This window comes from Pelodiscus sinensis, chromosome 8 (assembly GCF_049634645.1).
Source record: "Pelodiscus sinensis isolate JC-2024 chromosome 8, ASM4963464v1, whole genome shotgun sequence".
Lineage (NCBI taxonomy): Eukaryota > Metazoa > Chordata > Testudines > Trionychidae > Pelodiscus > Pelodiscus sinensis.
In genome coordinates this window covers 62,469,061-62,497,038 of record NC_134718.1, presented here as the reverse complement: position 1 = coordinate 62,497,038, position 27,978 = coordinate 62,469,061, and the positions used below count along the sequence as shown (strand labels likewise).

The following is a 27,978-nucleotide window of genomic DNA, read 5'->3' as shown; positions in this document are numbered from 1 at the left end:
CTATGTGCATTACTTTGCATTTATCAACATTGAATATCATTTTCCATTTTGTTGCCCAATCACCTAGTTTTGTGAGCTACTTTTGTAACTCATTGCAGTCTGCCTTGGACATACCTATATTGAACAAATTTTGTAACCTCTGCAAATTTTTCCAACTCACTATTTATCCTTTTTTCCAGATCATTTATGAATAGGTTGAACTGTACTGTATGAATAGGTTGAACCCCCCAATTAGGACCTCTGGGGGACACCACTATTTACTACTTTCTGTTCTGACCGTTATTCCTACCCTTTTTTTCTTATCTTTAAACTGGAGTGCCTGACAATTCTTCCAGGGTCATCTAATGATCCGTAATTTACTCTAAAGAAGGCTTTTTATCTTAATCACCCTGCCTTCTTTTTATAAACAAACTCCCCACCCAAAGACTATGTACTCCCAGCTTCTCAATTCATCATATATCACACTCAGACTGTGTCTACACTCACACTTCTTCAACAATATTTTTTGAGGGATAGCTCATTGGCCTGTTAACCCAGGGTTGTGAGTCAGTCCTTGAGGAGGCCATTTAGGGATTTGGGGCAAAAATCTGTTGGGGATGGTACTTGGTCCTTCTGTGAAGACGGGACTGGACTCGATGACCTTTCAAGGTCCATTCTAGGAGATAGGCAGCCTCCATTCACTTCATTTCATTTCAACAAAATGTTTGTTGTTTGTGTGTGCTTACCTCCCTCCTCCCCACAGTGGCCAAGTTTTGCCATGGCAAGTGCACATGTGAACACATCTTTTTCACTCTCCTGCCAACAAAATAAAACCCACTTATTGGAGTAGAAGTATTTTGTCAGCACATGTGCCGACAGTGTTCACATATGCTAATGTCTAGCAACAGAGCTGTGTCGACACTAAACTGTGTAGTATATACATACCCTCAAACTGTGTCACAAATAAGAACTCTGTCTGAGGTGAGGGTGTGAGGAGTACAAAATTCAGGGGATGGCTAGAGTCATCCCTGTCTCCCTTAAATTGTGCCACTGGCTATTAGAGATATTATAACAAAAGTTTTTAGTGGAATAACCTTTCTTAGCAAAAAGCACAGTATGTTAATAAAAGGATACATGGATTGAAATTGCACATTCTCTCAATAAGATTTCTCTTGCAATAAGTTGCAAAAAGATTATTTACATTTAGGTTCATTAAATAGCAGTGTTGAAATTTATCTTCTCTATTCCTTAAGGTTCCTGAACAAGCACATGGCTCTCATACATCTTTTATTACTGATTATTTGTTCTCCCCCTTCCTACTTCTCCCAGGTTTTCTAGACGGAAAATAATTCTGAAGTTTGCAGAACTGTTCTGATCCATTTGTTTTGCTATCTTTCAGCTACAAGCACCTCTGAAAACTCAATTATCTAAAATAAATAAATAAATCTGTACCTGAAACTAATAAAAGCACGGCATAATTTTAAATAGTGGTCCTAACATACATGGATGGAAAAGATTAGAGGGAACTTTTCCAAAAAGTTCCAAAAAGGATTAAAGAGCACCCAGAAGAAATGTTGGCCGTTGGCATTAGCCATTAAGAAGAAGGTAGTACTTTACATTTAGAAGTAAAGCCTTTAACTGTTCTTTTCCACTGTCAAGCTCCGGGCAATCAATCTTTTTGAATCTGAACAGCCAGACTTGAGTGTCTCAAGTAAAACTAAGCTATTGATTTTAATTACTTAATTGGCCTGCTTTTGAGCTTCCACCTCAGATATATGGTTCTTCCTTCTGCAAAGCTTATGTGTCATTGTAACAGCCTTTCTCAAAAAATATTCAAAGGAAATGATAAAATGGGTTTCAGAGGTTCCCTGTGAAAAGATCTTTAAACAAAGAAAATAGTTATTACAATTTATTTTACTAAATCCATGAATTTTGCACTATTGGCAGAACATAAGTTATAGGATTTGGACATAATTTTTTAAATTTTATTTTGTTAAATACATGAAGATGCAGCTGACTCCTGATCTTTAGCCGATGACATGTTTGCGTTCTCTCATTCCAGACCCCATTCTCAGTCTCATTTCAGACTTTTGTCCATATCACAATTATTATTGATTTGCACTCAAGTTAACAGATCTTCCAGGTCATGATTTCAGTCCTGTTGGCAAACTGGCTTGGGAATCCTGTGCACATGACAAGTACTAGTCTTAACCAGTAGCACCTAGATGTAGCTAGAAAATCCTTGATTTTTTTTTTAAATAAGGGACAGTACAGACCAATATAAAGTTATCCTGCACTCTTAAGTGGATATTATCTTTTAGAATCTTTTTGCCTTCTACCTCATTATAGAAAGTCTCAGTAGGATGTGGTGAAATTCTGTAGAGCTCTTTCCCAAAAAGAGTGGATGGAGGGAATTACTAATACTCTGGAAGAGGGACCAGCTGAGAGAACTATTGTAAAAAATTAAAATAACTGCCTGGAATATTTGACTAGGAGAGGAAAGGCAAATGCTGGGTTGGAAGTATGGAGATTTAACAACTTGGGTATTACACAAATCAAGTAGATTTTTGCTGTTCTTTCTTTGCAGTATTGTTATTCAGAGAACATGCTTGGTATATTGGGCAAAATGTTTCCACTTACCTGATGTGCCAATCCAAAATATCATAATTATCAGTGTATTGCAGAGAGGTTACAGTCTCTGCATTCCTTTAAATGACTGATAGCCAAACAGGAGAACTGTGTAGACATGAATTTTCCTTTTTCAGAGGATGATTTTTTCAAAAAATGGATTGTCATTTTCCATTAATTTACCGCCTTTTTCTTTTGGTAGCTTTATTGTGGGCCTGCTGAAGATTAGGCTACTGTAGTACGGACAGTAACAGTGTTTGATGGAGATAAGCACAGCCTTCAGGATGTGCCTCCCCTTCTGACCTGAAAGTTGAGTGAATGACAGCTACCAGTCAGCATGACTGAGTTCAGTTTTTCATCTTTGTGTTTACTACGCCTGCTTTAATAAATTGCTCTCAGCCTTTTTCCCCCCCTCACAGTGTACATACTTATTTTCTAAAGCAGTTATATAAGATAATTTGATCTTAATTTTTTGCCTTTTTTTAATTGCAGTTGTTTTTTGTCCTTACTGCTGGTGGCGGCTGTCGTTTGGAAGATCAAACAAACCTGTTGGGCTTCTCGACGGAGAGAGGTATCAATAACATTAGGATTACTATGATGGTTTTATCTTTGAGTGAACTCACAGCTGCAGGTGAAATTAAAGTAACTCCCTTCAAATACATCATCTTTACTTGCCAGTTTTTTTGTGCTAAGGCAGAACAAGTGGATCTGCTTTCTTTCCCTAGTGTAAGATTTCTGCTTTGCTGAGGAATATATTCTCTACTGCTGTCAGAATGAGTCAGTATAACAGAAAAGTTGATAGGTTGCAAGTAATACAGTGCCTGATGACACAGTCCATAAAGCTTTGCCTTTCTTTATTTTCATACTTACTTATTTATCTAATTTGAGTGTAATTCGTATTAAGACCTCATTGTGCCAGGCGCTTGTTCAAACACTTTGAAAGGGACAGATTCTGCCCAAAAGTGCTCGCAGTGTGCTTAGTGCTTGAGTTTTGATTTTAAAATTATTGAGGAAAATACTGGACCATTCAAGTAAATAGAAGTTTTGCCATTTATTTCAATGTGGCCATGATTTCACTTGTAAATTTATTGTATACAAAGTTACCTTATTCTTTGTCGGTGTGAGTTGGAATAGCCTAGTTGGAAAAACATAGCTCATAATATCCAGTCTTGCTCTGTTGAAAAAGCCTTTGCAGAGGAGGTAAAACCCTAGTTTATATAAATGCATATCCCGTATTACTCCAAAAACTGAAAGGAATTTAAGGCACTGATACTTGCCCTTTGAACAATTGGTGATACATTTCTAATGTTAGCAAATAACACTAATTTGACTGGAGTTTAAATTTAAATTTAAAAAAATACTATTTTCTTCATGAAATTGATTTATCTTTTAATATCCTGACATTCTATTATGTCTGAATATGCTTTGAATCAAAATTATTTTTGCACCTTATAGCTATACTGAATTCATGCATACTTTAGACGTATCAGGTAACTAGTTCTCACAGAATTCTTTCAGTGAAATTCTATCATACTAATATCTAATACGAGCTTTGAACTGGTACAGCAAAGAAATCCCTAGGGTACTATAGTTGTTTTACTATAGATCTTGCCTTATTCAAAGGAAGAATAGCTAGTAGACCTACCTCAGAGAGCATATGTTCTGTGTGTGTATATATCATTACTTGTAAAATACAAAGCAAGTTACTTTAAGCCATGGTCCTCTATTTAATTTATTAGTATTCTGTTTGATCCTATCTGAGATCCTTAAATCTTTCTGAGTAATTCTATGCAACAGTGTTTTATGAAGTTATGTAGCAGCTGTTTGATTCTATTTCTCACTTTAATTAGATTATCTTAATAAGATATTTAAAGGTAAGTGTGAAATATGTGACTTTATATATCTTGGTGTACTCCTGTGGTTATTCTCCTAGGTTTGAAAAACACTGTTGGAATCAACTCCTCCATGTTCTCTGTAACCTACTCGTAACCTACTGACATATATGCATAGGCCAAAGGAGCTGTGCCATGTACGGAGCAAAAAAGAAAACATTTTCTAAATGTGTGCTAAGCTGAATATTTTTGAGGCCCAGTCTGCAATAGTATTCCTTGCTGTTACTTCAGTTTGACTAAAGAAAAGTAAATGTCACTCATTCCTAAATAGTTCATAGTTTGCTATGTGATAATATGAACAGCTGTTTGTGTATATTTATAATGAGCATGAAGATAGCAGAGTATGTTATCATTATATAATTGTTAATGTTTAAGAAAATAGCCTTTATTCCATTTTGTCCCATCTTTACACTACACATCTGTCCTGGTCTTCATCTTGAGTACAACATTGGATAAGACTGTCTTATTTAATGTTTCGTAAGTAAATAGCAATAGTTTTAATAGTTTAATATGTTTTAGGGCTATGAGATGGAAGTGTTGTAAGTCAGGGATGAGAACCTTTGTTTGGTCAGGGGCCACTGTCCCACACAGGAAAAAAATCAGTCTGGGTATGTCTACACTACAAGGTTAATTCGAACTAACAGACGTTAGTTCGAATTAACTTTGATAGGCGCTACACAGGCAAACCGCTAGTTCGAACTTAATTCGAACTAGCCGAGCGCTTAATTCGAACTAAGTAAACCTCATTCTACGAGGACTAACGCCTAGTTCGAATTAAGTAGTTCGAATTAAGGGCTGTGTAGCCACTTAATTCGAACTAGTGGGAGGCTAGCCCTCCCCATATTGCCCTGGTGACTACTCTGGGCACCACCAGGGAAACCTGTCTGCCTTCCTCCCGGCCCCAGAGCTCTTAAAGGGGCACGGTCTGGCTACGGTGCCCGTGCCAGGTGCAAGCCTGCCAGCACCCAGCCAGCAGACCCTGCACCTGGCACGAGATGAGCCAGACACACGCTGCCCCCCAGCCCTCCGCCTCTTCCCGGGACCAGGCTGGCGGCTCCCGGGAGCCTGCCCGGGGCCGCAGAAGGCGGGCGCCCGCCTGGTCTAGTGTGGAGATCGAGGACCTCATCCAAGTTTGGGGGGAAGCCTCCAACATCCACGACCTCCGCTCTAGGCACAGGAAAGTGGCCGTCTAGGGCAGGATAGCTGCCAGCCTGGTCACCCAGGAGCAGGTTTTCATGAAAATCAGTGTGGTCCAGTGAGACGCCAACCCTGAGACCTGAGCTTAGAACATAAGAACGGCCATACTGGGTCAGACCAAAGGTCCATCTAGCCCAGTAGCCTGTCTGCCGACAGCAGCCCACACTAGGTACCCTGGAGGGATGGATCGAAGACAATGACCAAGCCATTTGTCTCGTGCCATCCATCTCCAGAGGCCAGGGACACCATTTCTAACCCCTGGCTAATACCACTCCATGGACCCAACCTCCATGAATTGATCTAACTTCTCTTTAAACTCTGTTCTAGTTCTAGCCTTCACAGCCTCCTGCAGCAAGGAGTTCCACAGGTTGACTATTTGCTTTCTGAAGAACAACTTTCTGTTACTAGTTTGAAGCCTGCTACCCATTCATTTCATTTGGTGTTCTCTAGTCCTTCTGTTATGGGAACTAATGAAGAACTTTTCTTTATGCACCCTCTCCACACCACTCATGCTTTTATAGACCTCTATCATATCCTCCCTCAGTCTCCTCTTTTCTAAGCTGAAAAGTCCCAGTCTCTTTAGCCTCTCTTCATATGGGACCTGTTCCAAACCCCTGATCATTTTAATTGCCTTCCCCTCTCCCACCCTCTCTCTTCTCCTCTCCCACCTCCTTTTCCCAGTCTCCCTGAGTTTTGTTCAATAAAGAGAGTTTCTATTTTTGAACACGTGTCCTTTATTTTGTACATCAGGAAGGGGGGCTAGGGAGGGGTAAGTGGAAGGAGGTGAGTGAGGAATGGGGTATGAGCCCCTGATGGGGAGGACTGGGGTGGCTCTGCAGGCTCCTTGGGGTGGAAGCTCTCCTGCAGCCCCCCATTGACCCCTCCCCCGGGTGGCAACCTGCGGTAAGTGCAGCCGGGCTGATGGCTGAGTGCTGTGATGTGCCGAGTGTGGGCATTCAGGGCACAGCAAGCCAGGACTGCTTTGCTGTCCCTCAGCGAGTTAGACAAGTGAGCGGGGAACCCCTGAGAATTGTCTGTCCGGGGTGGGGGTCGGGTCCCTTTAAGCACAGCAAAACACTAATTCAAACTAGTTTTTCGGTCTAGATGCACTAATTCAAATTAGCTTAGTTCGAATTAACTAATTCGAATTAAGTTAGTTCGAATTAGTGCTGTAGTGTAGACATACCCTCTGGTATTAAACAGAAGTGAGAAACAAAAAACAAAAAACCTCACTGACCTGGCCCTCATTTGAGAAGAAAAAAAAAGACACCTAGCTTGGGTAGTTGTGGTTGCACCCATACTTCAGCTCCATGATGGGGGGTATGCAGTGTTTTGGGGAGAAGAGATATTGAGGCTCGGAGATTTGCCACTGTAAGGGGAACCCTTGCCATGGGCCACAACAAGGTAAGGTGGAGGCCAAATTGAGCTGTAGATTACCCATTCCTGGTTATAAGTAAACATACTTAGTCCCTAAATCTCCTATTTGAATCAGTGGGCTTTTTCTACTTCAATAATTTAGTTTGCAGAACAGAAATGTTTGATGCCATTGAATCCTGGGGAATTCAGGAATGAAAACAATGAAAGAGTGCGAGGGAGGGTGGCAGGGGGAGGAGGGAAGGAAAATAAAATGCTGTATCATTGTGATGTCCTTCTCTGTTGTTTCTACAAATCTTTCTTCTCCAGAGTAAATGGAACCGTATTGTGGCAAGCCTTTATTTCTTGTTAATTTCCAGTTGGTAAATTTCAGCAGGCTGTCATCAGGAGCAAATTATTCCTTAAATGTTTCAGGAACTCTTGAGAGAGAGAATTCATCATAAATAAAAATGCAAAACTCAGGCCTACTTTGTAGCCTGACCAAAACACATGGCTAAATTGTATCTGTCACTGATACCAGTTTGAGTTTATCTAAGATTGGATGACAGGAGAGAGATCATATGACGACTACTTGCGTTCACTCCCTCTGGGGCATTGGCCACTGTCAGCAGACAGGATACTGGACTAGTTGGACCTTTGGTCTGACCCAGTATGGCCATTCGTATGTTCTTAGGCTCAGTTCAGTCACCTGTGGAGCAAAAGCAGCTGCTAAATGCTACTTTTTTCTCATTTCATACTAAGAATCTTAACAGGTCTTCATTTTTCTCAAATCTGGATATTTACTTTCCCATCCTTTGCACATCCTCATGTTGTGGTTACCTTTTAAAATCACCATTGCTTGTTGAGAAGTGTCACAGGGCGCACACCCCCAGTAGCCTCAGTGCCCCCTGACTGTCTTCACATGGCCCATCTCAGGGCAAGTTACAGTCTGTATGGGTTGCTCATCATCGGCTACACAGCAGTTTATACTGGCCCTTTAAACAAGGCCGAGTCCACAAACGGATTATCGTCGTAGCTGGGCACCCCCCCGGTAGGGGGACCCGGGCCCACCCTGCTCCACCGGGTCCCGGCCCAGGGCCCTGTGAGCGACCGGGTATAGGGTCATTCCCTCGGTGGGGCTAACTAGCCGAAACACACCGAGGCTCTCGGGCCAAGAGGGGCGCCTCCCGCTCCTGCCCTGGGCCACTTCCTACCTGGCCTTGCCTAGCTGGCTGCGATCTCCAGGCCAGCGTCCCCTCGGAAGGTAGTCTCCAGGTGACACCAACTCGCCCCTGCCTTCCTCCAGGCCTCTCCTGGAGTCCCCGGCAACTGCTAAGGGAGAGCTCCCCTCTCCAGTCCGTCTCCTGCAGCTGTCTCCCTCCCAGGAGCTCTTGCTGCCTCTGCAGTCAGCCCTGCACTCCCCTCCTCCAGCAACTGGGCTTCTCCTTTTATAGCTGGCAGCTGGGCTCATTAGCCTAACCATTTCAGCTGGTTCTTCCAGCCTCCCTCAGGCTCGGGGCCTGAGCCTTGGGCTTAAAGGCCCAGTGCAGGGCAGGCGCCCTGTCACAAGAAGACATTATCCTTGAGTTGTTCACAGAGGTACACAGGTCCTCCCCCCACTCCCACCAAAGCATTACATTTAATGGAGAACCTACTAAGCAACTAGTATGAGAACTTCAAAATAATTCCTTGGACTGAACAGCATTTTCAACATTTAGTTTTATTTCCTGTTGTTTTGCCCATTCACCTCTGTTTGTTAAAGGTTCTCTAAAATTTCTCAGTTGGAACACAAACTTTCAAAGTCATCTGCAATTTTTAGCAGCTCACTGTTCTGGATCATTTAAGAGATTATTAATACAGATCCTAAATTAATTACTTTTAGAATGGAAGCATTCTGCATAAAATGGACAGGTACCTTATGCCTTATCCTCTCATCCTTTTCCATTCATTCAGAATGATCACTTTTCCAGGTTATTCATAAATGTATTAGCATTTTGTGATATAGAACACTGACCATTTATACCTACTACTGTTTTTCGTCTGTTGATTAGTGTCTAATCCATGATGACACTGTACTTCTCATCTCTTGTTACTGAAGTTCCTGTCTCTTGAGGTGTACCTTGGCAAAGGAGTTTTTGAATATCTGAATAAATTCTGATACTTATATTATACTTTGACTTTCTGCTAAGCTAGCTCTCAACTTCTCTCCTGCCCTCTGAAACAAACAGTAACAGATACCATCTCTCACCAGCACACCTATTTACCAAGTGTATTGGAAGAAAATAGAAATACCCTATGTCCATTAATTCATGGTTCCCAAAAATGATCAATGAAGCATTGAGCAAGAGAACATGAACCACTATTTACCAGGCATCCCCTTGATCAGTCACACTATCTACCCATGGCTGTATAAAAGACTTTTTGGTACACTAAAATGCTACTCAGCCCCAGAAACTTGAACCTGGGAAAGTTTATTAACAGTCTTTCCCCTCATGATTAAGAACTCCATATTATTCTGTTGGACAGTGTTCTGTCTGTCGTGTATTGAAACCACCCTACATAAACAAGAATCAAGGTTGTGAGTGTCAAAACAGAAATCTTTCACTGATCAAATCATCTACAAGTCTGTGACAGATCCCTGGGTACAATCTGGAACTCTGGGACTGCTGTGCCCTCTTAACTCTCCACTTTGAATTGTCTCTCATGATAGCGTGCTAGTACCATGCAGCAAAACTCTCTGGGTACTGTGATCCTACAATCAACAATATATAGGGACACACACGGAAACACTAGCAAACCCTTCCTCCCCCAACTCTGCCCAGCATTGGACCCTGGATATATACTTTGTTCGATACCTTTTTGGACAATATGAGCTCATTAATTAGTTCACCAATTCATCAAAGGACAGTGGACATAACACCAGCCTCCGTAATCAGTGCACATTCCCCAAGCTCTTTAGATAAACTCACTGATAAAGATAAAACCTTAAAATAAGTTTAACTACAAAAAGATTTTAAATGATTACAAGTGGTAGGCAGAAAGGTTAGAGTTACTAGGAAATAAAAAGTAAGCACACATTCTGAATCCTAAACATTACCAGACTCAGTAAGATCTGAATCGAACAGCTTTTCTCATGCCACTAGATGTTGCAAGCAGGTTACAGATCTTAATACACAAGCTAAGTTCTCTTCTGAGCTTGAGGCCAACCTCTCCAGTTCTTTCCAGCTTTTTTTGTAGCCTTCAGAGAAAGTGGGGGAGCAGAAAGGTGGTCTCATGATACCACTATTTTTTTATCCTCAAATTCATGTTCCTGGAAAAATAGTGGCCCAGATGTGTGTTAGTGGACATTGCCGAGTCAGAGAATTGAGCAAACCCAGGATGCTCATGCAATTGTTCCTTATTGAATTGTAAATCTCTTGTTTACAACTCCCTTGCTAGGCATGATGATAGTCGTTTAAAGCCCCACTCGATGAGGATTTGTGTTGCCACTGTAGAGTTAGCTGTGGATGCCTCCCAACCCCATATTTCAGTAACAACCCTATAGCAGAATCTCATAACTATGTATAAAATGATGATGTACATATTTCAATAGAACAGTGAGATTCAGCAAATGATACCTTACAAGGCATTGGTTGTACAAAATATCATAGCCATACACAGCTAGTCAGTATGGGGTGAAATGGTGGTCTTTTGGGATTATAGTGCATCCACAGAGTCCTAGATGGAGTGTGGAGCTGAGTTTGTCAGCTCAGTCAGGGGAGTTTCTGCAGGATGTTTGGAGCGCTAAAGAACGCTTATAATAGGCTCAGTCAGCATAAAATTGGCAGTGACCTATTACATGCCTTAACCCTTTTATCTTTTTCCATTCATTCAGAAGGTTTTGTGAAAAATCAAAAGAAGAGTTTTTGTGCCAGGTAAATCTTAATGCTGTAGGTTGAAGATCATGGTATGCTGACCTTCTTCCCCTTCTCTTCGAGTATTAGTAAACCTTCCTTTTTAAAATAGAAAAACATAAAACCCCATCTCTAGAAGCCTAGAGGCAGACCCCCATACACCTGGTCTCCTGGAACCAGTTATACTTCACAGTCCTACTGAACAGATGTGCAGAAGAATTGTTATTTTAAAGGCTAATCATAAGCTCATATTTGGTCCTGTTAGCCTAGTTGGAAATAAAGCTTCAAACCTCAGTCCTTTTCCTTGGGGCTTGTTTATTATGTGCCACAAAATCATCAGAACAGAAAGCAATGGAAACACTGGGCAAGAACTCTCCAGAGACTTTCCCATTATAGCAAGCCAAACTCAATCCCTCTTATTTCCCATTTTACCCAGTTCTCCTTTTTTTTTTCTTTTTATACTCACTCCAAGTGGTCATATAATCCTTTACAGACTGAAGCACCTGTACTTTCTCACACTATCAATATTGATTTGGTCAATGTTATCCTCCCTTCCTCCCCCTCCCCCCAAAAAGGCCTGAGTGCTCTCTGTTGTAAATTTCCTTGCAATCAATACCTTTCTCATTCACATTGCCACTTGTTGCGGTCACTAGAGAGTTATCATACACTTAGAAACGTTTTGCTATTGCTCTGTCACACTTCATGTTCAGTATTCATCCAGTAGCCACCTCCATGAAATTTCAATCTGGGCCTGCTATATTCCTCATTCTGACAAAAATTGATGCAGAACTCAGATTCTCTAAATAAGAAAATTGAAGAGAACATTTGTTGTTTCACATGTTCTACATGTAAACGATTCAGTCAGTCCTCTCTTTAGAACAGATATAACCAGTTTGCTCACAGACTATCATGGGGTGCATCTACACAGCACCATTAGCTCAAATTGCATAGCTTATTTTGATGCTATCTTGAAATAGCTTATTTTGTACTTTGACACTATCTACACAGTGCCAAATTTCAAAATAACTCGCTATTTTGAAATTCCCCTTATTTCTCATTGAACAAGGGTTACAGGGATATTGGAATAAGCCCCTGTTATTTCAAAATCTGTTTCAAAATAATGGGCAGCTTCAGTAGACACAAAATAGCTATTTCAGGATACTTCCAGTATCCCAAAATAGTTCCGCAGTGTAGACACACCCTGATACAGAAGAAATTGGCAGTATATCAATGAGTGCTAAAATGGCTCAACGTTTTTGTTCCCATAAACCACTTCAGAATGAAAGCTTACTCTACCCTCCCATCCCTGATATCTTAAATAGTGTTTACATTCAAAGAATTTTCTCATCAAAATAGATTAAGACATTTCTTTTTGTTCACAGTACTGTATTGAGGGCACTCATAAGAGATGATGATAAAGATCTTTCTCAAGCAAGAATAAAATCCAGGAATGTTCTACTAGTTGAGTTACCTTAGCAAAGCACGAATCCTTCACTGAGATAATCAGAAGATAGATACGTATTTTTTCATTTAGCCTTGTCCTAAGTTTTAGAGAGTTCCTGGTTTCTATTAAATGCAATATATCCCAAGTAGATGCATGTATAATTGTGCAGTTAATGTATTAAAACTGGTATTGAATATTCTTATAAAATCTGTATTTTGCATATTCTTAGTTAGACCTCATTTACCTGAAAGATCCTACATATCTAAAATGATTACTTATATACAATATACTATAGTCTCTTGAGAAATGAGCAAGTAATACATGACTGCACTTTTACGTAAAATATATAGAAGGCATGGAATTATATATATATAAAGTGCTTGCCTAAATATAAAGGTTAATATCATTCTTTTATTAGAATTTTTTTATTTATAAGCAGTATTTAATTACACAGTCAGCTGTGCAACATTTGTCAGTATGAAAGGGTAGTATATACAGTCACAGAGAATTCTTTCTTAATACAACGTGTGCGTGCCACATAGTTTATTGCTTTGTTTTATTAGATAAGCTTGTGTTCATTTAAAAAAATTCTAATCCTGATTTTAATATCAAGGTTGTTTTATTAATGTTGTGCTTTCCAAGCAAATCTCCTGAGTAGTCAAAAGCTCTTAAAATTTGCGAATGAAACTGAAATAGACTATTTCTTAATAACAGTAACAATTCATGTAATAGCTCCAAGCTCATTTTTATGGCATCCCTATTGAGAATAAAAAAGTTTGCTTATGTAGATTGCACTAATGCATGCAGGTAATATGTGAATTTCAGTTAGTAGCTATCATACAGTAAAGACAGTTTCATTTTTAAACTGTTCCTTTTATAAAAACAATAATGGTCTTCAATAAATTTAATATAGTTAGTGGAATTTGAATATTTAAGTTCAGAGAGTTAATATATCTGGGAATCTGTATACTTGTGGAGCATCAAACAAAAGGAAAATTATTTTGGTGCATTTTTACAACAACTTTTTACATGTGGGCATCTATAGCTTTTAGATATAAAAGATCCAATCTGGCAAACACTTATGTGCATGACAACCTCAAGTTACTGAAGGTATTAAGGTACATAAGATTTTGAAGCATGAAACATTTTGTGTTCTAAGGCTCTGGACCCCAGAACACGTGCAGTTTTTTAAATGTGTATCTTTCTGTTTATCTTTCAAAAACATATAGGTTCCTATGCTGCAAATATATGACAACTTAACAATAGACCATGTGAGTAGTAACCTTGAAGTCAATGGGTGGACTACTCAGAGGACCAGATCCTCAAATTGTGTAAATTGTTGTAGCTCAGTTTAAATCAGTGGAGTTAAGATACAGTATAAACTATCTGACCCACAATGTAAACTATAAAGTTGAGTGTAAACTGAAAGCTGCGAATCTTACCTTCAATGCAGAAAGTTAAACATGTACATCAGTTTTTGAGGATCAGAGTGTTATTTTGAAATATAAAATATAATAAGCAAACATCTCATTATCTCCTGCATTGATCATTCTGAAATCATATATATTCCTAATTGAAACAGCCTCATCAGTAAAAGGGTAATGACTATAACAATAGTAATAAAAGTTGTCATCTCCCATTGGATATACATATTTTACTGAATGGCTTAGCAAAGTGGGTCTAATATATAGATCTCAAAAGGATGCCATAACTGTCAATTGAAACAGAATGATGGCAGAATTTAAACTAATGTGGAAATACTTTGGATTAATAAGTATATACACCTCACCCACGCCCTTTAGGGAGAGCGAGATAGCTGGAGACAATAAAAGCTGCTGCCAAAGACATTTGGATGCATGGCAAAACCTAAACATAATTAAACTGTGTAGTGTGAGATTAGCTGAAAACACAGAGGCTTAGTTAGGGATAGTTGAGCAAACTTGTGTGTTTGAAAAAGCCAGCAGACATCAAGAGGACCAGTAGTGAGCATGGCCATGGGAGAAGCTGAGTGTGCAGAGCACAAAGGAAACTTGGATTTCTGAGCATGGATGCTAGCTCCTGATTGTTTCTACTATATTCCAGAAAATAGGACTTTGTATGCATTCTAAATCAACAGAATTGCCCCAAAGAAATACGTGATTCATACCATCATTTTTTTCTCCTATCAGCAGAGCCCTGCATAGACACAAAATTTGTAGCCTCATCTGCAGCCACAAAAATGATCCACGGATATCTGCGTCTACATCCTTGGATATGGATCCCCGCGGCTAGAAGCAGATATCTGCAAATTTGAAGCTCTCTAGATATAAAATTTGTATTCACACCTGCATCCATATCTGTAAAAATGAGCCATGGATATCAGGATTCACATCAATGGATGTGGATATCTGCAGATATAAAGCATTATCTGTGGATTTGCAGGGCCCTATCTATCAGAAATAACTGGGCAAGGCCCGAATATTAGCTAACTGATTATGTAAAAAATTGTTATATAAATTAATGTCATCTTCATTTATAATATGGAGTTCATTTCTAGTAACCTTATTTCAAAACAGATATAGTAGAAATAGAATAGCTCTAGAGACAGAAAATTATTAGAGACTTAGAAAGATTTCTCTGTGAGGAAAGATTGAAGAGATTAGGGGTTTAGGTTAGAGAAGAAATAAATAAGGGTGGCATGGTATTATATGCAAAATAAGTAATGGTACAGAGAAAGTTTGGTACTTCTATATATCATTTCTCATAATACAAACACCACTAGAAGCTACTACTTCAACTTGAGCAAGATGATCACATGAAGCTGAAAGAAAAGTTTTTGATAATGTTACTTTTCCGCCAAGGAGTATGGCATGCTTCTTGGCCACAGCTCAGAATCTGGGTCTAAAGAAATATGCAAGGACTTTCTCTTGCTTCCTTTATGACCCTCTAACAATCACTGTTTAACTGAATGTACAGTTTTAATAGTCTAATTTAAAGATTGTCCACTATATTATAATATGTCATAACATAGGTACCCAATATAATTTATGTGCCCCTTTTACAATGCTGAGTACTTGCTTATAATATATAGATATTTTCCACATGATTCAGGAATCTCTTCATTGATTCTAGCTGAAGTTACAAGTATACAGGGTCTTCAGTGCAAAAGTATCAATATTCTCCACTTTTCTGTTTAAGCAGTTACTACTGTTAGCACAGGGATGTTGTTCAATGGGAGGGAAGATCATTCACAGGACAAATCTTGGCTCATTCCTTGAAAAAGTTTCTGAAAATCTGCATCATGACAATGCCACTGTTTTAGGGAATTAAAATCAGGAGTTTAGGCGATTCTGAAGTACTTAAATTATAATTTTGGGAGCATCACAGTCCTTAGGAATCGTAGCTTTATGTGAAAAGAGTGTACTCATTTTTACTAATAGACTAGAAGACAAAAGCATGTAGAGCATTTTCTTCATGCTAGCATTAATTGATAGTCTTCTAGGGTGCATCTACATAGTATTCTTACTTCGAAATAAGGTAATTACCTGGAAGTAATTTCAAATATTCCGAAATGTCCAGTAACCCTCATGGAATAAAGGTTACAGGGATGCTGGTATAATGTACCCATTATTTCAAAATCTATTTTGAAATAATGGGCTGCTTTAAAGATGCAGAATAGCAATTTCAGGATACTTCTAGTGTCCCGAAATAGCTCCACAATGTAGACGTAGCCCTAAATAATAAAATTGTATGGCAGAAGGTGATACAATTGGAATTTTTAATTGTATTGGTTCCTATTAATTGAATGATGAATTTTAAAAATTATAGTTTAATATAGCCACTAATTTAAACTTGCACAGCACCATGGAAAATTCATTAATACAATATCATGAATTCTCATCATAATTGTCTGTATTTTTAGGAATTAATTTTTATTCTTCCTCCCATAGAGACAAATTCTGCCATTGGAAGTGCTTGTGTGGATTCCACTGACTAAATTTTACAATTTAACATATTATTACAATGTTTATATGAGAATATCATTCCTTCTTATTGTTTTAAATCTTGATATAGTCATAACATTTGAAAGTAGTCCTTGTAGTTACATTTTATATAAAGTTATAGATCTAATATCAAAGGCAACATATTTATCCAAATTTCTTAAAGGCTTCCATTTTATAGTATAGCTTTACAGAAGATTATCAATCAGATTTTAATAATATGTAACTGGTGTTTGTATATTTTTATATATTTTCTTTTTATGCCATTACCAATAAAAATACTATTAAGTATTAACTCAAGTGTTTTGATCCTGTCTTATTCTATTTAAGTTTATGCTAGTATTATAGATAATACTATATCAAAGTCACTTTTATCTTGTATCAACAAATGTGTATTTGCAACCATTAGATAATTGTGCAGGTGTACATGTATGTTGTGTGTATGTGTGTGCAGGGCTGCATTATGACTTTCTTGGTTCCTAGGCATTTTTGCCTTCGTAGACTCCTTCCTCCATAAAAAAAAATATTAAAAATTAGATTTTACGACTGCATTGGTATGAAGACAAATATAATCCAGGATGGATTATATTCGTCTTTATACCAACGCAATTGAAAAACATTTTCTTCGACCCTAAAAGTTCTTTTTTTTTTCCTTCTGATTTTAAAAGAAATTAAAACATTTTCATGGGCCCCTAAAAGTATTGTGGGCCCTAGGCACTGTGCCTACTGTGCCTAATGGATAAGTCGGCCCTTTGTGTGTGCGCGTGCAACCCTGCATATATAAAATGTGTACAGTTCAAATGAGCAAGAGCTGTAGGTCCTTCTCTACCCCACACAGCATTTTTTAAAATGGCTGAGCTACTCCTATTTTACTAATATATATTGGCTCTTTGCAGCTCCCTACAGTGGGCCCTGGGGTCCTGTTGCAGCCTGTCGCAGTATTGGCAGCAGTCAAAAGAGGCCAGGAGACTAAAATAAAAGGAGGTGCTTTTGTTTAGCATGTCAGTCCCTGGCTGAGACCAGATTAGTAAGGAAGGAAGGTGCTCTTCTCTACCCAGTGGAGCTTGAGGAATAACCAAAGTTTGTTTCTGGCTGCATTTGCTTAAGTTGGGTTGGCAGGGAGAATGAGGAAATAAGAATGTTAACCCTGACGTAAGGGTGAAGCTAAAGAGGGCCAGGATAGGCAGAGGTAAAGGGAAAAATAAGCAATAAACTTACGAGCAGTGCATAACTGCTATTTATAGGGATCCTAGGTTGGAACCCAGAACAAGGGGCAGGCCCAGGTTCCCTTACCACACATAGTGGTGTAAACCCGACGAAGGGGACAGAGCTTATTTGAGAGCCTGAACAAAGAGAAGAAATTAATTACCCGGGACCTGAACTGGCTCATTTGGACTTTGACTTAGTTGGAAGATCAAACCATGGAAGACCCAACCAAAGTTAGCCAGCAGGCTGCAAGGGACACCAGAAGTGAGAAAAGGACTGCAGTATCACACTGAGAAATGGGCAGCAGCTAAGTGTTGAATGTATCTTGTTACATTATATAAATGTTACTGTGTTTGTGGTAGAAAAGGACCTGATCTGATGGCTCTTATTCACTTGAATTTTCCCAGTACACTACAACGAACCACCTGGTTTACTTCCCTTATCATTCATGTGATTAAGAGTTGCAAAATTAGTCTCTCAAGGACTAAGCTACACTGCACTCAAGAATAAAGCAGGACTTTTTTTTTAACTTTTTCCTCATGGATGAACAACTTTGGACATTTTATTGGATGTTTTCACAGTCAGTCAAAACCGTGTGATTAAAAATTGCCTTTCTGTGCATGAGTCACCACTGATTCCAGGCCAGTCCACAGCTTCCTCTGTTTCCATAATATTTTGCCATATGCGTCACTGGTGAATGTAATTGATGGCCTACTAGCCGAAGTATTAGGATGGAGACTGTTTAATCTAAAAAACAAATACATTCTAGAAATTATATTAAAAATAGTTGAAATAATTGAGTCATGTGAGAATACCTAAAAGTTGTATGGTCAGATAATATCTTCTGCCAAGCCTTTTACAGAACAGTAGACAGTGAATGTAGTTTATCAGCAGTCTGCTTGCACCTTAAAAACCAGTTGGAACCTGTCATTCTTTAGAAACTGAAGAATTATTAATGTTGTGATATCAGAAGCACTGGTATGGCTTGATTTATTCCTAGAATGATATAAGAATGGGCATTTGGAAATGAGGAAGAAACCTTTGTGACTATAACTGATCATTTATATTCCAGCCTAACTTATTTTTATAGTGTATCATAGAATGAAAAGGATGTACTTTAGGAGTTAATTAATTTTTCCTTCCCTCTCAACTGTTGGGCTTTGATAACCATAAAATTAATCCTTCTTTCCTGGAAGGGAAATATTACTGATGTAATAGCTTAGCTGTGTTATTACATAGATGGCTCCATGATGTATTCAAAGCAGATGCTTACCTTTCAAAAGCAAAAGTGTATTGCAGTGGACGAAAGAAAGATAAATGAGCTTACAAGTTCAGCGAGTTTTTTTTCTTAAGAGACTTTTAAGTGTTTATAATATTAGCAAATGTTTCACATATTTAGCAGACTCCATTTATGTAACCTCCAGTGTTGTCACAAATTTTCAAAATATATGTCAGTATCTGATATCGTCACATCAGAATATAGAATATCTTGAGTGTGTTTATTTTGTGATAATTGTGTTAAAATGTTACAGTTGTAAAACAGTCATGCAAAGATAAAAATGTGTAATTAACATATATAAAATACTAAAAACAGTGTGTTGTAAAATATTAGTAAAGTGGAATCTCAAGATAATTTAGTACTACAGGTTTATTCAAAATTTCTGTGGTTCCTAATTAACATAACATTATTATATTTTTGTTGTGTGACTTTCCTCATGTTCTTTCAATTTAGTTTCCTTGGCTATAACAGAAATAGTATGATTTTAATTATTTAATTATCTTAGAGTAATATTATTTGATGGTTACATTAATAGTGGTACATTTTATTCTTGTAAATGTGTAATGAAGTCACTGGAATTAGTAATTATGCTATAGAAGTACAGACCATAGTTACTTACTAAATTATGTTAACTTCTGATTCAACTGCCTGAGCTGCAATTCTGGTTGTGGAGTGGTGGTTCATAGTGCACACAGATACTGCTGTGATGGGTCCAGTGTAAGAATGTATATAAAACAGTATAAGAATGTATATAACAGTGTAAGAATGTATATAAAACAGGTAATCTTTACTGCCCCTGCCCTGGTGACTGCTGCTTAAGAGATATAGAAATGTTCAGTGTAAAGACATCCCCATGCCTTTTTCCTTCCTATGTAGAATCTTGGCTGACAAGTAACCATGCATGCAGATTTGGGCTGTAGAGGCTGCTTTAAAAATACTCCCCCCATTTTTTATGGTACATCACAGTTTTATGACATTTATTATAAAAATGGACAGTATACTATTTTCTAATGTCAAATTAAAAATCATTAATTACTTAGAAAAATCTTGTGTGTCATGGTTTAGTCTGAAGCAGACATTTATGGCTGACTTCAGGGAGTTACACAAATACCCTTACCTATGGCAGCATGAATAAGGAATAATATATAATACCACATCTTGGAGACCAGTTATTCTTTTTTCAAGTATAATGACCCATTGTTTAGCTTCTCTTGAGCTATCATCTTTATTATATTTTCAGTTCCTGTATGGTAGCTGAGAGTTAATGTGAGCTAATATAAACTAATATCATTACATTTTATTTTATATTGATAATTAATAATTAACGTATAAACTTTGGCTTTCCTTTCATGTTTAAGTATTGACATAAGTCACATAAAATCCTACTATGTGTGAAAAGAATGCTTTGAAATGCAAAACCTAATTAAAATTAATGTTGTTTTAGGACAGTTGTGTAGTTGCTAAAATACTATAGGGAATAACATGAATATTTGAACAGACCATTATTTTTATCCATGCTGTTCAATTTATACACAAGTCATTTATGAAAAACGACTTGGTATTTTAGTTAGAGTTTATTGGGCTGAGTGAAGTATGACAGAGCTATATTATAACCTCAGTAAATTACTTCAGTCTGTTTACCAATCAACTGAAACACGTGTAATTAAAAAACGTGAAACTACCAAAAATGTGGTAACTTGTATTCTCCTGTATTTTTTCATAAGTTTAGAAAATCCCAATTAATTAGACTCCTTCTTGTGTCTAAGTAGCTGCTGCTGCTGTTATTTTTTTTATAACAGTTACAACCTGGAAATATCACTAGAGGTGTGAATGGGAAGAGTGATATATTTTTCAGAGCAGTATGGCCTAATGGATAAGACAATGGACTTGGATTTGGACTGAGGTGACTTAAATTCTCTTCCTTACTCTGTTGCTGGTGACTTGGGTGACTTTGGGCAAGTCACTTCCCCTCACTTCCTTAGTAAACTACTTTGAGATTTATTGATGAAAAGCATGATGATATAAGCATTATTTAATATTATTAATTCCTAAAATAAGGACTAGTCAGAACAGATTTGTTCAATTCCGAGCTCATCCTTTGTCTATGTGGCTTTAGGCAGGTCAGTTAGGGGTCTATCAGTGTAAAAAGAAGACTATCATTTGCAGTAGAAGTTGGGTCAGCTTTTTAACTACTCTCTGCCTCTGCAAAATGAGTATACTGTGCTTTATCAATTATACAAGGATGGTATGAAGCACAATGTATTTATGTCTATAAAGTGTTTTGATAACATTGGATACAAAGATATTATAAAAGTGTGGCGTATTGCTTCTGCATCACATTTTTAAGCCCCTTTCCATTTTTTTCTACTTTCACGTTATCTTAGTATTGTTCATTCCTAATTCTCTGCTGCTTTGCTCCTTCAGTCATTTACATCTTTGCAAAAGGGATAAAAGTTCCAAATAATAATTATAGCATTTTATGATATTTTGTACAGGTATAAATGACTGGGAAGGTACAAAGCAGTGAAGAATCAGAACATACATTCAATTAGAACTATATTAAAACTAAATCAAAATAATAAGTACTAAAATAATAGGAACCAAATTGAAAATTTTTAAAAATTACTGAAATACCTTTATAGAAATATCAGCATATTTACACTAGATTGTGTATGTTTTAATCTACATAATCATGCTATGCTTTAGTCAAGCTCCAGTTACTGGGTTTAATACAGCTTTGAATGGGCAAAATGTAATGGCTTGTGATATACAGATTAGATTAGATCAGTGTTTCTGAAAGTGTTCGACAGGCCCCCTTTGGGAAAGCTGCTAGTGGGCCTGTGCCACTTTGTTTACCTAAAGGTTCCATAGCCACAGAGTGTTGCAGCTCCCATTGGCTCCGGTTCATCGTTTCCAGCCAAGGGGATCAGCTGAACACTTTGAATCTACCATTTCACCCGGTAGTTTATTCCAGTGATTAATCAACCATGCTGTTAAAAATGTGTGTCTAATATCTAATTTGAATTCAGCATGAAGGGCCATCACTTGAGGCCTGAAGTGAGTGCAGAATGTATAAACACTACCATTATAATTTGCAAAGGGTTTTATAGTCATTTTACATTTGTTTTGTACTTTTTTTATATATATATTCTTTTCACATAGGAATTTTGAGCCTTCATCTGTTAGTGTGTGTAAGGGTTTTTCGGTTTCTCAGTTTGTCTTTTATTGTTATTATTTGTTAAGCAGTACAGATCAGTCAAAGATTCTTCTCTGCTTGGGGCAGCCCCCTGTTACAGTAGTAGTAGCAGCCTCCTATTCATCTAACCACATGGGTTGGAGAAAACAAAGCAAATCCTCCCCAGGATAAAGTCTGATCCAGGGAGCATCAAAGACTTCCACAGCAACAGGAGATCTAAGCAGGTTGGATTGAGGTCCATCTGTATGTTTCTGTTTCCACCCATTCCCAGTTATTATCACAGCCCCAAGGTGCCAAAGATGCTAGCAGACTGTCTTTTACAACTTTTGGATTACAGACATTTTTTCTCCATTGCTCACATTTTTTCCCTGGTCTTCTCTCCTATCTCTCTCTTCCATTGTGTCCACTGAATTCCACAAACTCCATGCTCACTGTCCATACTTCATTTTTCTCCCATCATCCTCACTGTCTTTCTGTCCTCCCCTCCCCTCCATACTGGTTCCTATTTTCTGTATCTAAAATTTTTAAAAAAAGAGAGACAAGGAAAACAAAGAAGAAAATAATGAGCTGTGTCCCATTAATACCTAGAACCTTTTGCTTGATGTTGTACCCTTTCCCCCATATTTTCTCATTGTTTTGTCTTTTTACGTATTAATCTTTATCAAGGCAGGGACCACATCCGTATATATACAATGGAATGGTTCCAGATTCTGAATGTCATAATAATAAGAAATGGAGTCATGAGACAAGAGGTACTTGGAGATCTAGAGGACAGGGGGAGTTTAGCATATTTTACCTTTCAGATATTCAGATTCATTGACATGGTTGTTGGGCTGTGTGTGCAAATATTGAGGCTAAAAACAAATTTGAATAAAAGAGAGATTGGGGTTCAAGCTTGGAAGATTGTTCTATACAGAGTCAGAAACAAAAAAACCATGGAGGAAATGACAAAGAAATTAAGGGGCATATTAAGGTTAGTATCATTCATTGAGTAAAGGGACATAGAACAAAACATGTTGAGAAATGGGATTGTTATATTTTGTATAGATTTTTATACTACAGTCATCATAAGTCATACTAAGTCATATCGGAGTGTCTTCCAGTAGTTCATTAAGCAATGTGACTGCACATCCATTCTTTGGTGGTTCTTTGTTCTCTCCTCCTATCCTCAGAGGGAGAAGCTTGAGTAGTGCAGTATCATGTTTTCATAGGTTGCCTGGAACAGAAACATCTGAGCACTCTTCATCAAGAAGTGCTCAGGCTGCCCTTCTGCCTATGCATATGATTTCTCCATAATGAAAGATTCATTTTCCATCCCTGGTAAACCCTAATACGGGGAGGAAAGACCACAGAGTTCATAGAAACAAAGCACATATGTCTTCCTGTCTGGGCCCATAAATTCTCTTGAATCCCAGAGGCTAAGTCTAGCTTTAGAGTCCAGAAGGACTTTTCTGGGGTCCACTCAGATACTGCATATCTGTGTCTCAGGACCTTCTTGTCTCATACTATAGATATTGCCTGGTACTAACTCCACAATATGTTGAAGCTTCTAGTTCAACAACACTAAAGGAAATATGAGCAGCAAGTATACTTGTTATTGAAGACTTATGTGTTATCCAAAGCCCTCTTGGTGTCATTGCTACCAGACTGTGCCCTGTTACCGCTAGTAAAGATGCTTCAAATGCTATTGATAATTATACTAACTTATGTACCTAATATGCCATATTCATTACCAACTAACACCAATTCTCTTAGTGCTTCTAGCATACTAACTGGAACAGCCTCTCTTCTTCAAGAGAATTAATCTTTGTCATCCTGGCTCTGAGGACAGCAGAGAGGCTTTCCCAGATAGATTTTGGGATCAAGATATTCAGGCCCACTTACTTCCAGATTCTAGTGCTGACTTCTAATATGAGAAACATAGAAGGCTTACATAGGTACTCCAATCCTTTGTCCCCCTGTCCCCAACCCTAGATCCATATTTGTACCAGTATGCCTAGTTCTGTTGGAAATTCCACATGCATAAAGAATGGCATCATTAGCTTTTCAATCCAGAACTACATCCCCTTCTTCTAAGCCTCAGAAAAGGAATATACTTCTGCCTCAGTCTGTTTACCAGGACCATTGAGCCCCTGTAAATGAATCTTCCTTGTCCCCTGATGAAGCACTAATGCCTAAGCCATCTGCCTCTATTTCACATGATTTTAAGATATTTCAGGATCTACTGAGGAGATTTGCCTACACACTGGATATTTCAGTTGAGATGGTTAAAAACACACACACACACACACTCACTCCTGGACATCCTCCATAATTTGATCCCCGGATATTGACTTCACTGATAAAGGATGGACTCTTTGACCCCACCAAATTGGTTTGTCAGACTCCTAGCTCCAACAGCTAAGACAGGTGAGCACCACTATCAAATTACCTCACAGTGATCTGAGCTATTTTGTATTCCTCCAGGTTCACTGATGGGCCGCATTAGCTTCTTAGAGTTAATCATTCCAACCAAGTCTCTCTGACCTGAACTCTCACTCATCTACTCTTCTTCTGTGTGTCTACTCATGTCTGTGTTGCCAGGCCCCAGGAAGTGAGCTTCTGTGCAGTACTGTACTTCCCTTCAGAGCTCAGGACAGCTGTCTACCCTCTTCCATTGCCTGCTTCTGAACAGCTCTGCTTCCCTTTTGAAAGCATTACCTACGGTTGATGCAAGCTTTGCAGGTGTGGCTGAGCAGGGCTTTCTGGGCCCAGAGCTGTTCCACAACCCCTTGTTCTCCAATGTGGAATTTGTATATCTCCATCACAGGAGGTTTTATTCAGTATAAATAGAAAACCTTTGAGAGCATCACCCACATTATTCATAGCATATGCTGATAGGAATAAGTGTTCAGTGAGACTATGTCAATCCAGATTCTCAAAGTAGATGTTGCCCTGTGTTAAACTGAGTTACAAATTAGCTAACATAGCCTCACCAGCAGCGAATAAAGGTCATTCTGCTAGAGTTTCAAGGTAGCTCTGTAACTTCTCTGAAAAATGAACAGTCATATACTTTGGAAGAGCAGCTGCCTGAGCTCCTATACACTTATTCACGAACAGTTTGCTGTTGTGGAAACCCAGATCAAACAAAACTTTGGCAAGATTGTCTTATAGTCATTGTGTAGGTAAACTCCCAGAACCAAACTTCTGCCCCTATTTTTCACCTGTCTTCCTTCCTTCCATTGTCTCTTGGCCCCCTGCTGATTCTGGAACCAAAGAATCATAAATCTAACTCACAAATTTATGCAGAAGAGTGAGTTTTTATAAAGGTTATATCAAAATATTTAGTTGTTTGGAGACCAATGGCTCATATGTCAGACATTTACTCTGTCTCGCTTGTTAGTGAACACACAGTCTGAAGCCATAATCCCTCTTGTACCAAAGTGTTACCTCCTATGTATAGCTTACAGCCTGATAAATAATGTTTAAAAGTCCATTTCAGTCCCTGTTGAAGTCAAGTGGAGATTTTTGACAGCACAGGGTTGTACTGCTATTTACTCATGCAGACATTAGATGACAGTCAATGTGTAAAATATTTGCTTGATAATCTAATACCTAGTTTATTAACTGATTTTTTTTAGCTTTGTATAACTAAGGGCCTCACTAGTCCATGAAACATAACTGTTCTGAACTGTTAAAAGTTCTGGAAAATGCTGCAATAACTCCTGCATATCTTCATTAAGGACAATTTTATAATCTTCATGAATTGTGTTTATAATTCAATTGCAAAATTTTTTGTCCCATATGACAATAAATGAAATAATTAGCCAGAAGGTCTGCTGCCTTTCCACTGAAGAGACTTTTAAATGGCAGTATTATATCTAAATGCTTTCTTCTTTATAGAGATCTCATATATAAGCATAAGCTTTTATGTTGTAGACGTCACATGCTATAGTTTGAACTTCCTTCAACTCTTACTTGTTAAATAATAGAAAGCTTAGCAGTACTAAGTTGTTCTAGGCACTCCAACAACAACCAACAGCAGTTTTAGACCAGACAAGGCCAACTTACCAGTGATAAATAAGGATGCAGGCAGAACAAGATCCATTAGGTCTGTACTATCAGTTTTCTTTCTAATTTTTCTCAGAAACACGCATACTCACTCATAGCTGTTATTTCTGAGTCTCTTCTAACTTGTATATCTGAACCGAGCATGTTGAGCTATAAAAGAACCTATAATATTTTTATTTTTTCAAAGCAATTCTAGAATATATGCTTTTATATCAAAGAAAAATTATGTATTTTTGCAAACAAGTATTTTTGTGTTAAAATCTCCTATGACTCGTTATTTATCTATGCCATAGATATATCATATTTCCATAACTTTCAGAGTAGTTAGTTATTTTCCTAACATATGAGCTAACATAAATTAAGCATACTTCCTTCCTTTAGATAATTAATTTACATATAACCTTTGGCTTTTCTTTTATCTTCAAGTATTGATATAAGCCACATAAAATCATACTATGTGTGGAAAAAATGCTTTGAAATGCAAAACCTAATTAAAATGAATGCAGTGTTATTTTAGGACAGTTGTGTAATTGAAAAATACTATTGGGAATATCATGAATATTTGAACAGACCATTATTTTTATCCATGCTGTTCAATTTATACACAAGTCATTTATGAAAAATGAGCTGGCATTTTGGTTAGAAATTCTTAGACTGTGCTTTGTGACAGTAAGCTAAATAATAGCCCCAGTAAATTACTTCAGACTGTTTTACCAATCAGTTGAAATACATGTAATTAACTAATTGAAACCACCATCTATAGTTTGACTTTTGTTTTTGTTATGTATGGTTATAAAATCGTTATTATTTACACATGACAAAATAACTGAGTAGCTATAACTTAACATTTTTTAACATATTTTCCGTTCAAAAATATATTTATGTAAAAGTGAAGGTATACTAGTTTCATTTAGATTTTAGTATTCATTTGATGGAGGAGGTAGATCTAGGCATACTTTGAGCATATCGAAAACAAAAGTGATTTGGCTAGATTTTTCTAGCAAAATAGGATATAATGAAATATTGTCTGATATCCCAGCAGTAAATTAGGTTTTTTTCTAATAGTGAATATGATTTTTAAAAAATTACTCTTTAAGAGCAGAAAATACTCATACGCACCTAGGGTATCAGCAGGCTATATTTCACTAGTCTATTTTGCTACCAGCTACTGCTAATCCCACTTATCTGTTTAAAAGATTTCTACTATCTGTAAGTGACAATCTACCAATCCACACTGGCTACTGGGTAGCTTTACTGCTGAAATATATAGATATATGTGGAAATATACACTCTTCTCTCCAGACACCAAACTCTAGCCAAATTAAGTATCAGTTTATTGATGAAATGCCCAGTTTTCCTGCCTACAGCACTAGAGTTGGCAGTTTATGGAATTATTTCCTCTCTTCTAAGGCCTTGTCTTCACTCATAGGAAGGTATTTTACTTCTGGTAACACAGCTAAGTTATCCCAAGGTAAAAACACAGTGCAAACTGGGAACTTCAGTTTACTGAGCTCAAACCTTGGAGCAGGTATGTTACTGTGTACTTGCAGTAAAATGAAAATGCATGGTGTTCATCATATTTGTACCTCAGAATAGCTCATCTATGACAGATGCCAGTGTAAAAAACATACTTTTTTTAAAAAATGAAAACAAGGCCTGCTAATCTCTCTTGCAATCCTTTTTTTGCTCGCTTTTCTCCTCTCCTCTGGTTCCTTTCTGGCCTGTGGAATCTAGTCACCCAGACAGTGGTTTTGCCTTTTTGTCCCTTTCTGCTTATAGTGGGGAGGCAGTCGACTCACCCTGCAGCAGCAGCTTCAGATGGCTCTCTGGCACTCCTTCAGTCTCCCACAACAGTGAAGGACATAATACACTTTGATCTCT

General features: G+C 37.8%; 1 protein-coding gene across 11 annotated transcripts in view; it reads left to right on the top strand.

Annotated features, from left to right (window-relative positions):
• ATRNL1 (attractin like 1) overlaps window positions 1–27,978 on the top strand; it is a 1,022,331-nt gene that overhangs the window by 649,316 nt on the left and 345,037 nt on the right. For all 11 annotated transcript variants that reach the window (XR_012905693.1, XR_012905692.1, XM_075935407.1 and 8 more), the window contains one exon: window positions 3,100–3,178. Coding sequence is in view for 9 of the 11 variants with exons in the window: in XM_075935407.1 (XP_075791522.1) it covers window positions 3,100–3,178 (79 nt within the window). In the remaining 2 variants the exon portion in view is untranslated. The remainder of the gene's footprint in view (window positions 1–3,099; window positions 3,179–27,978) is intronic.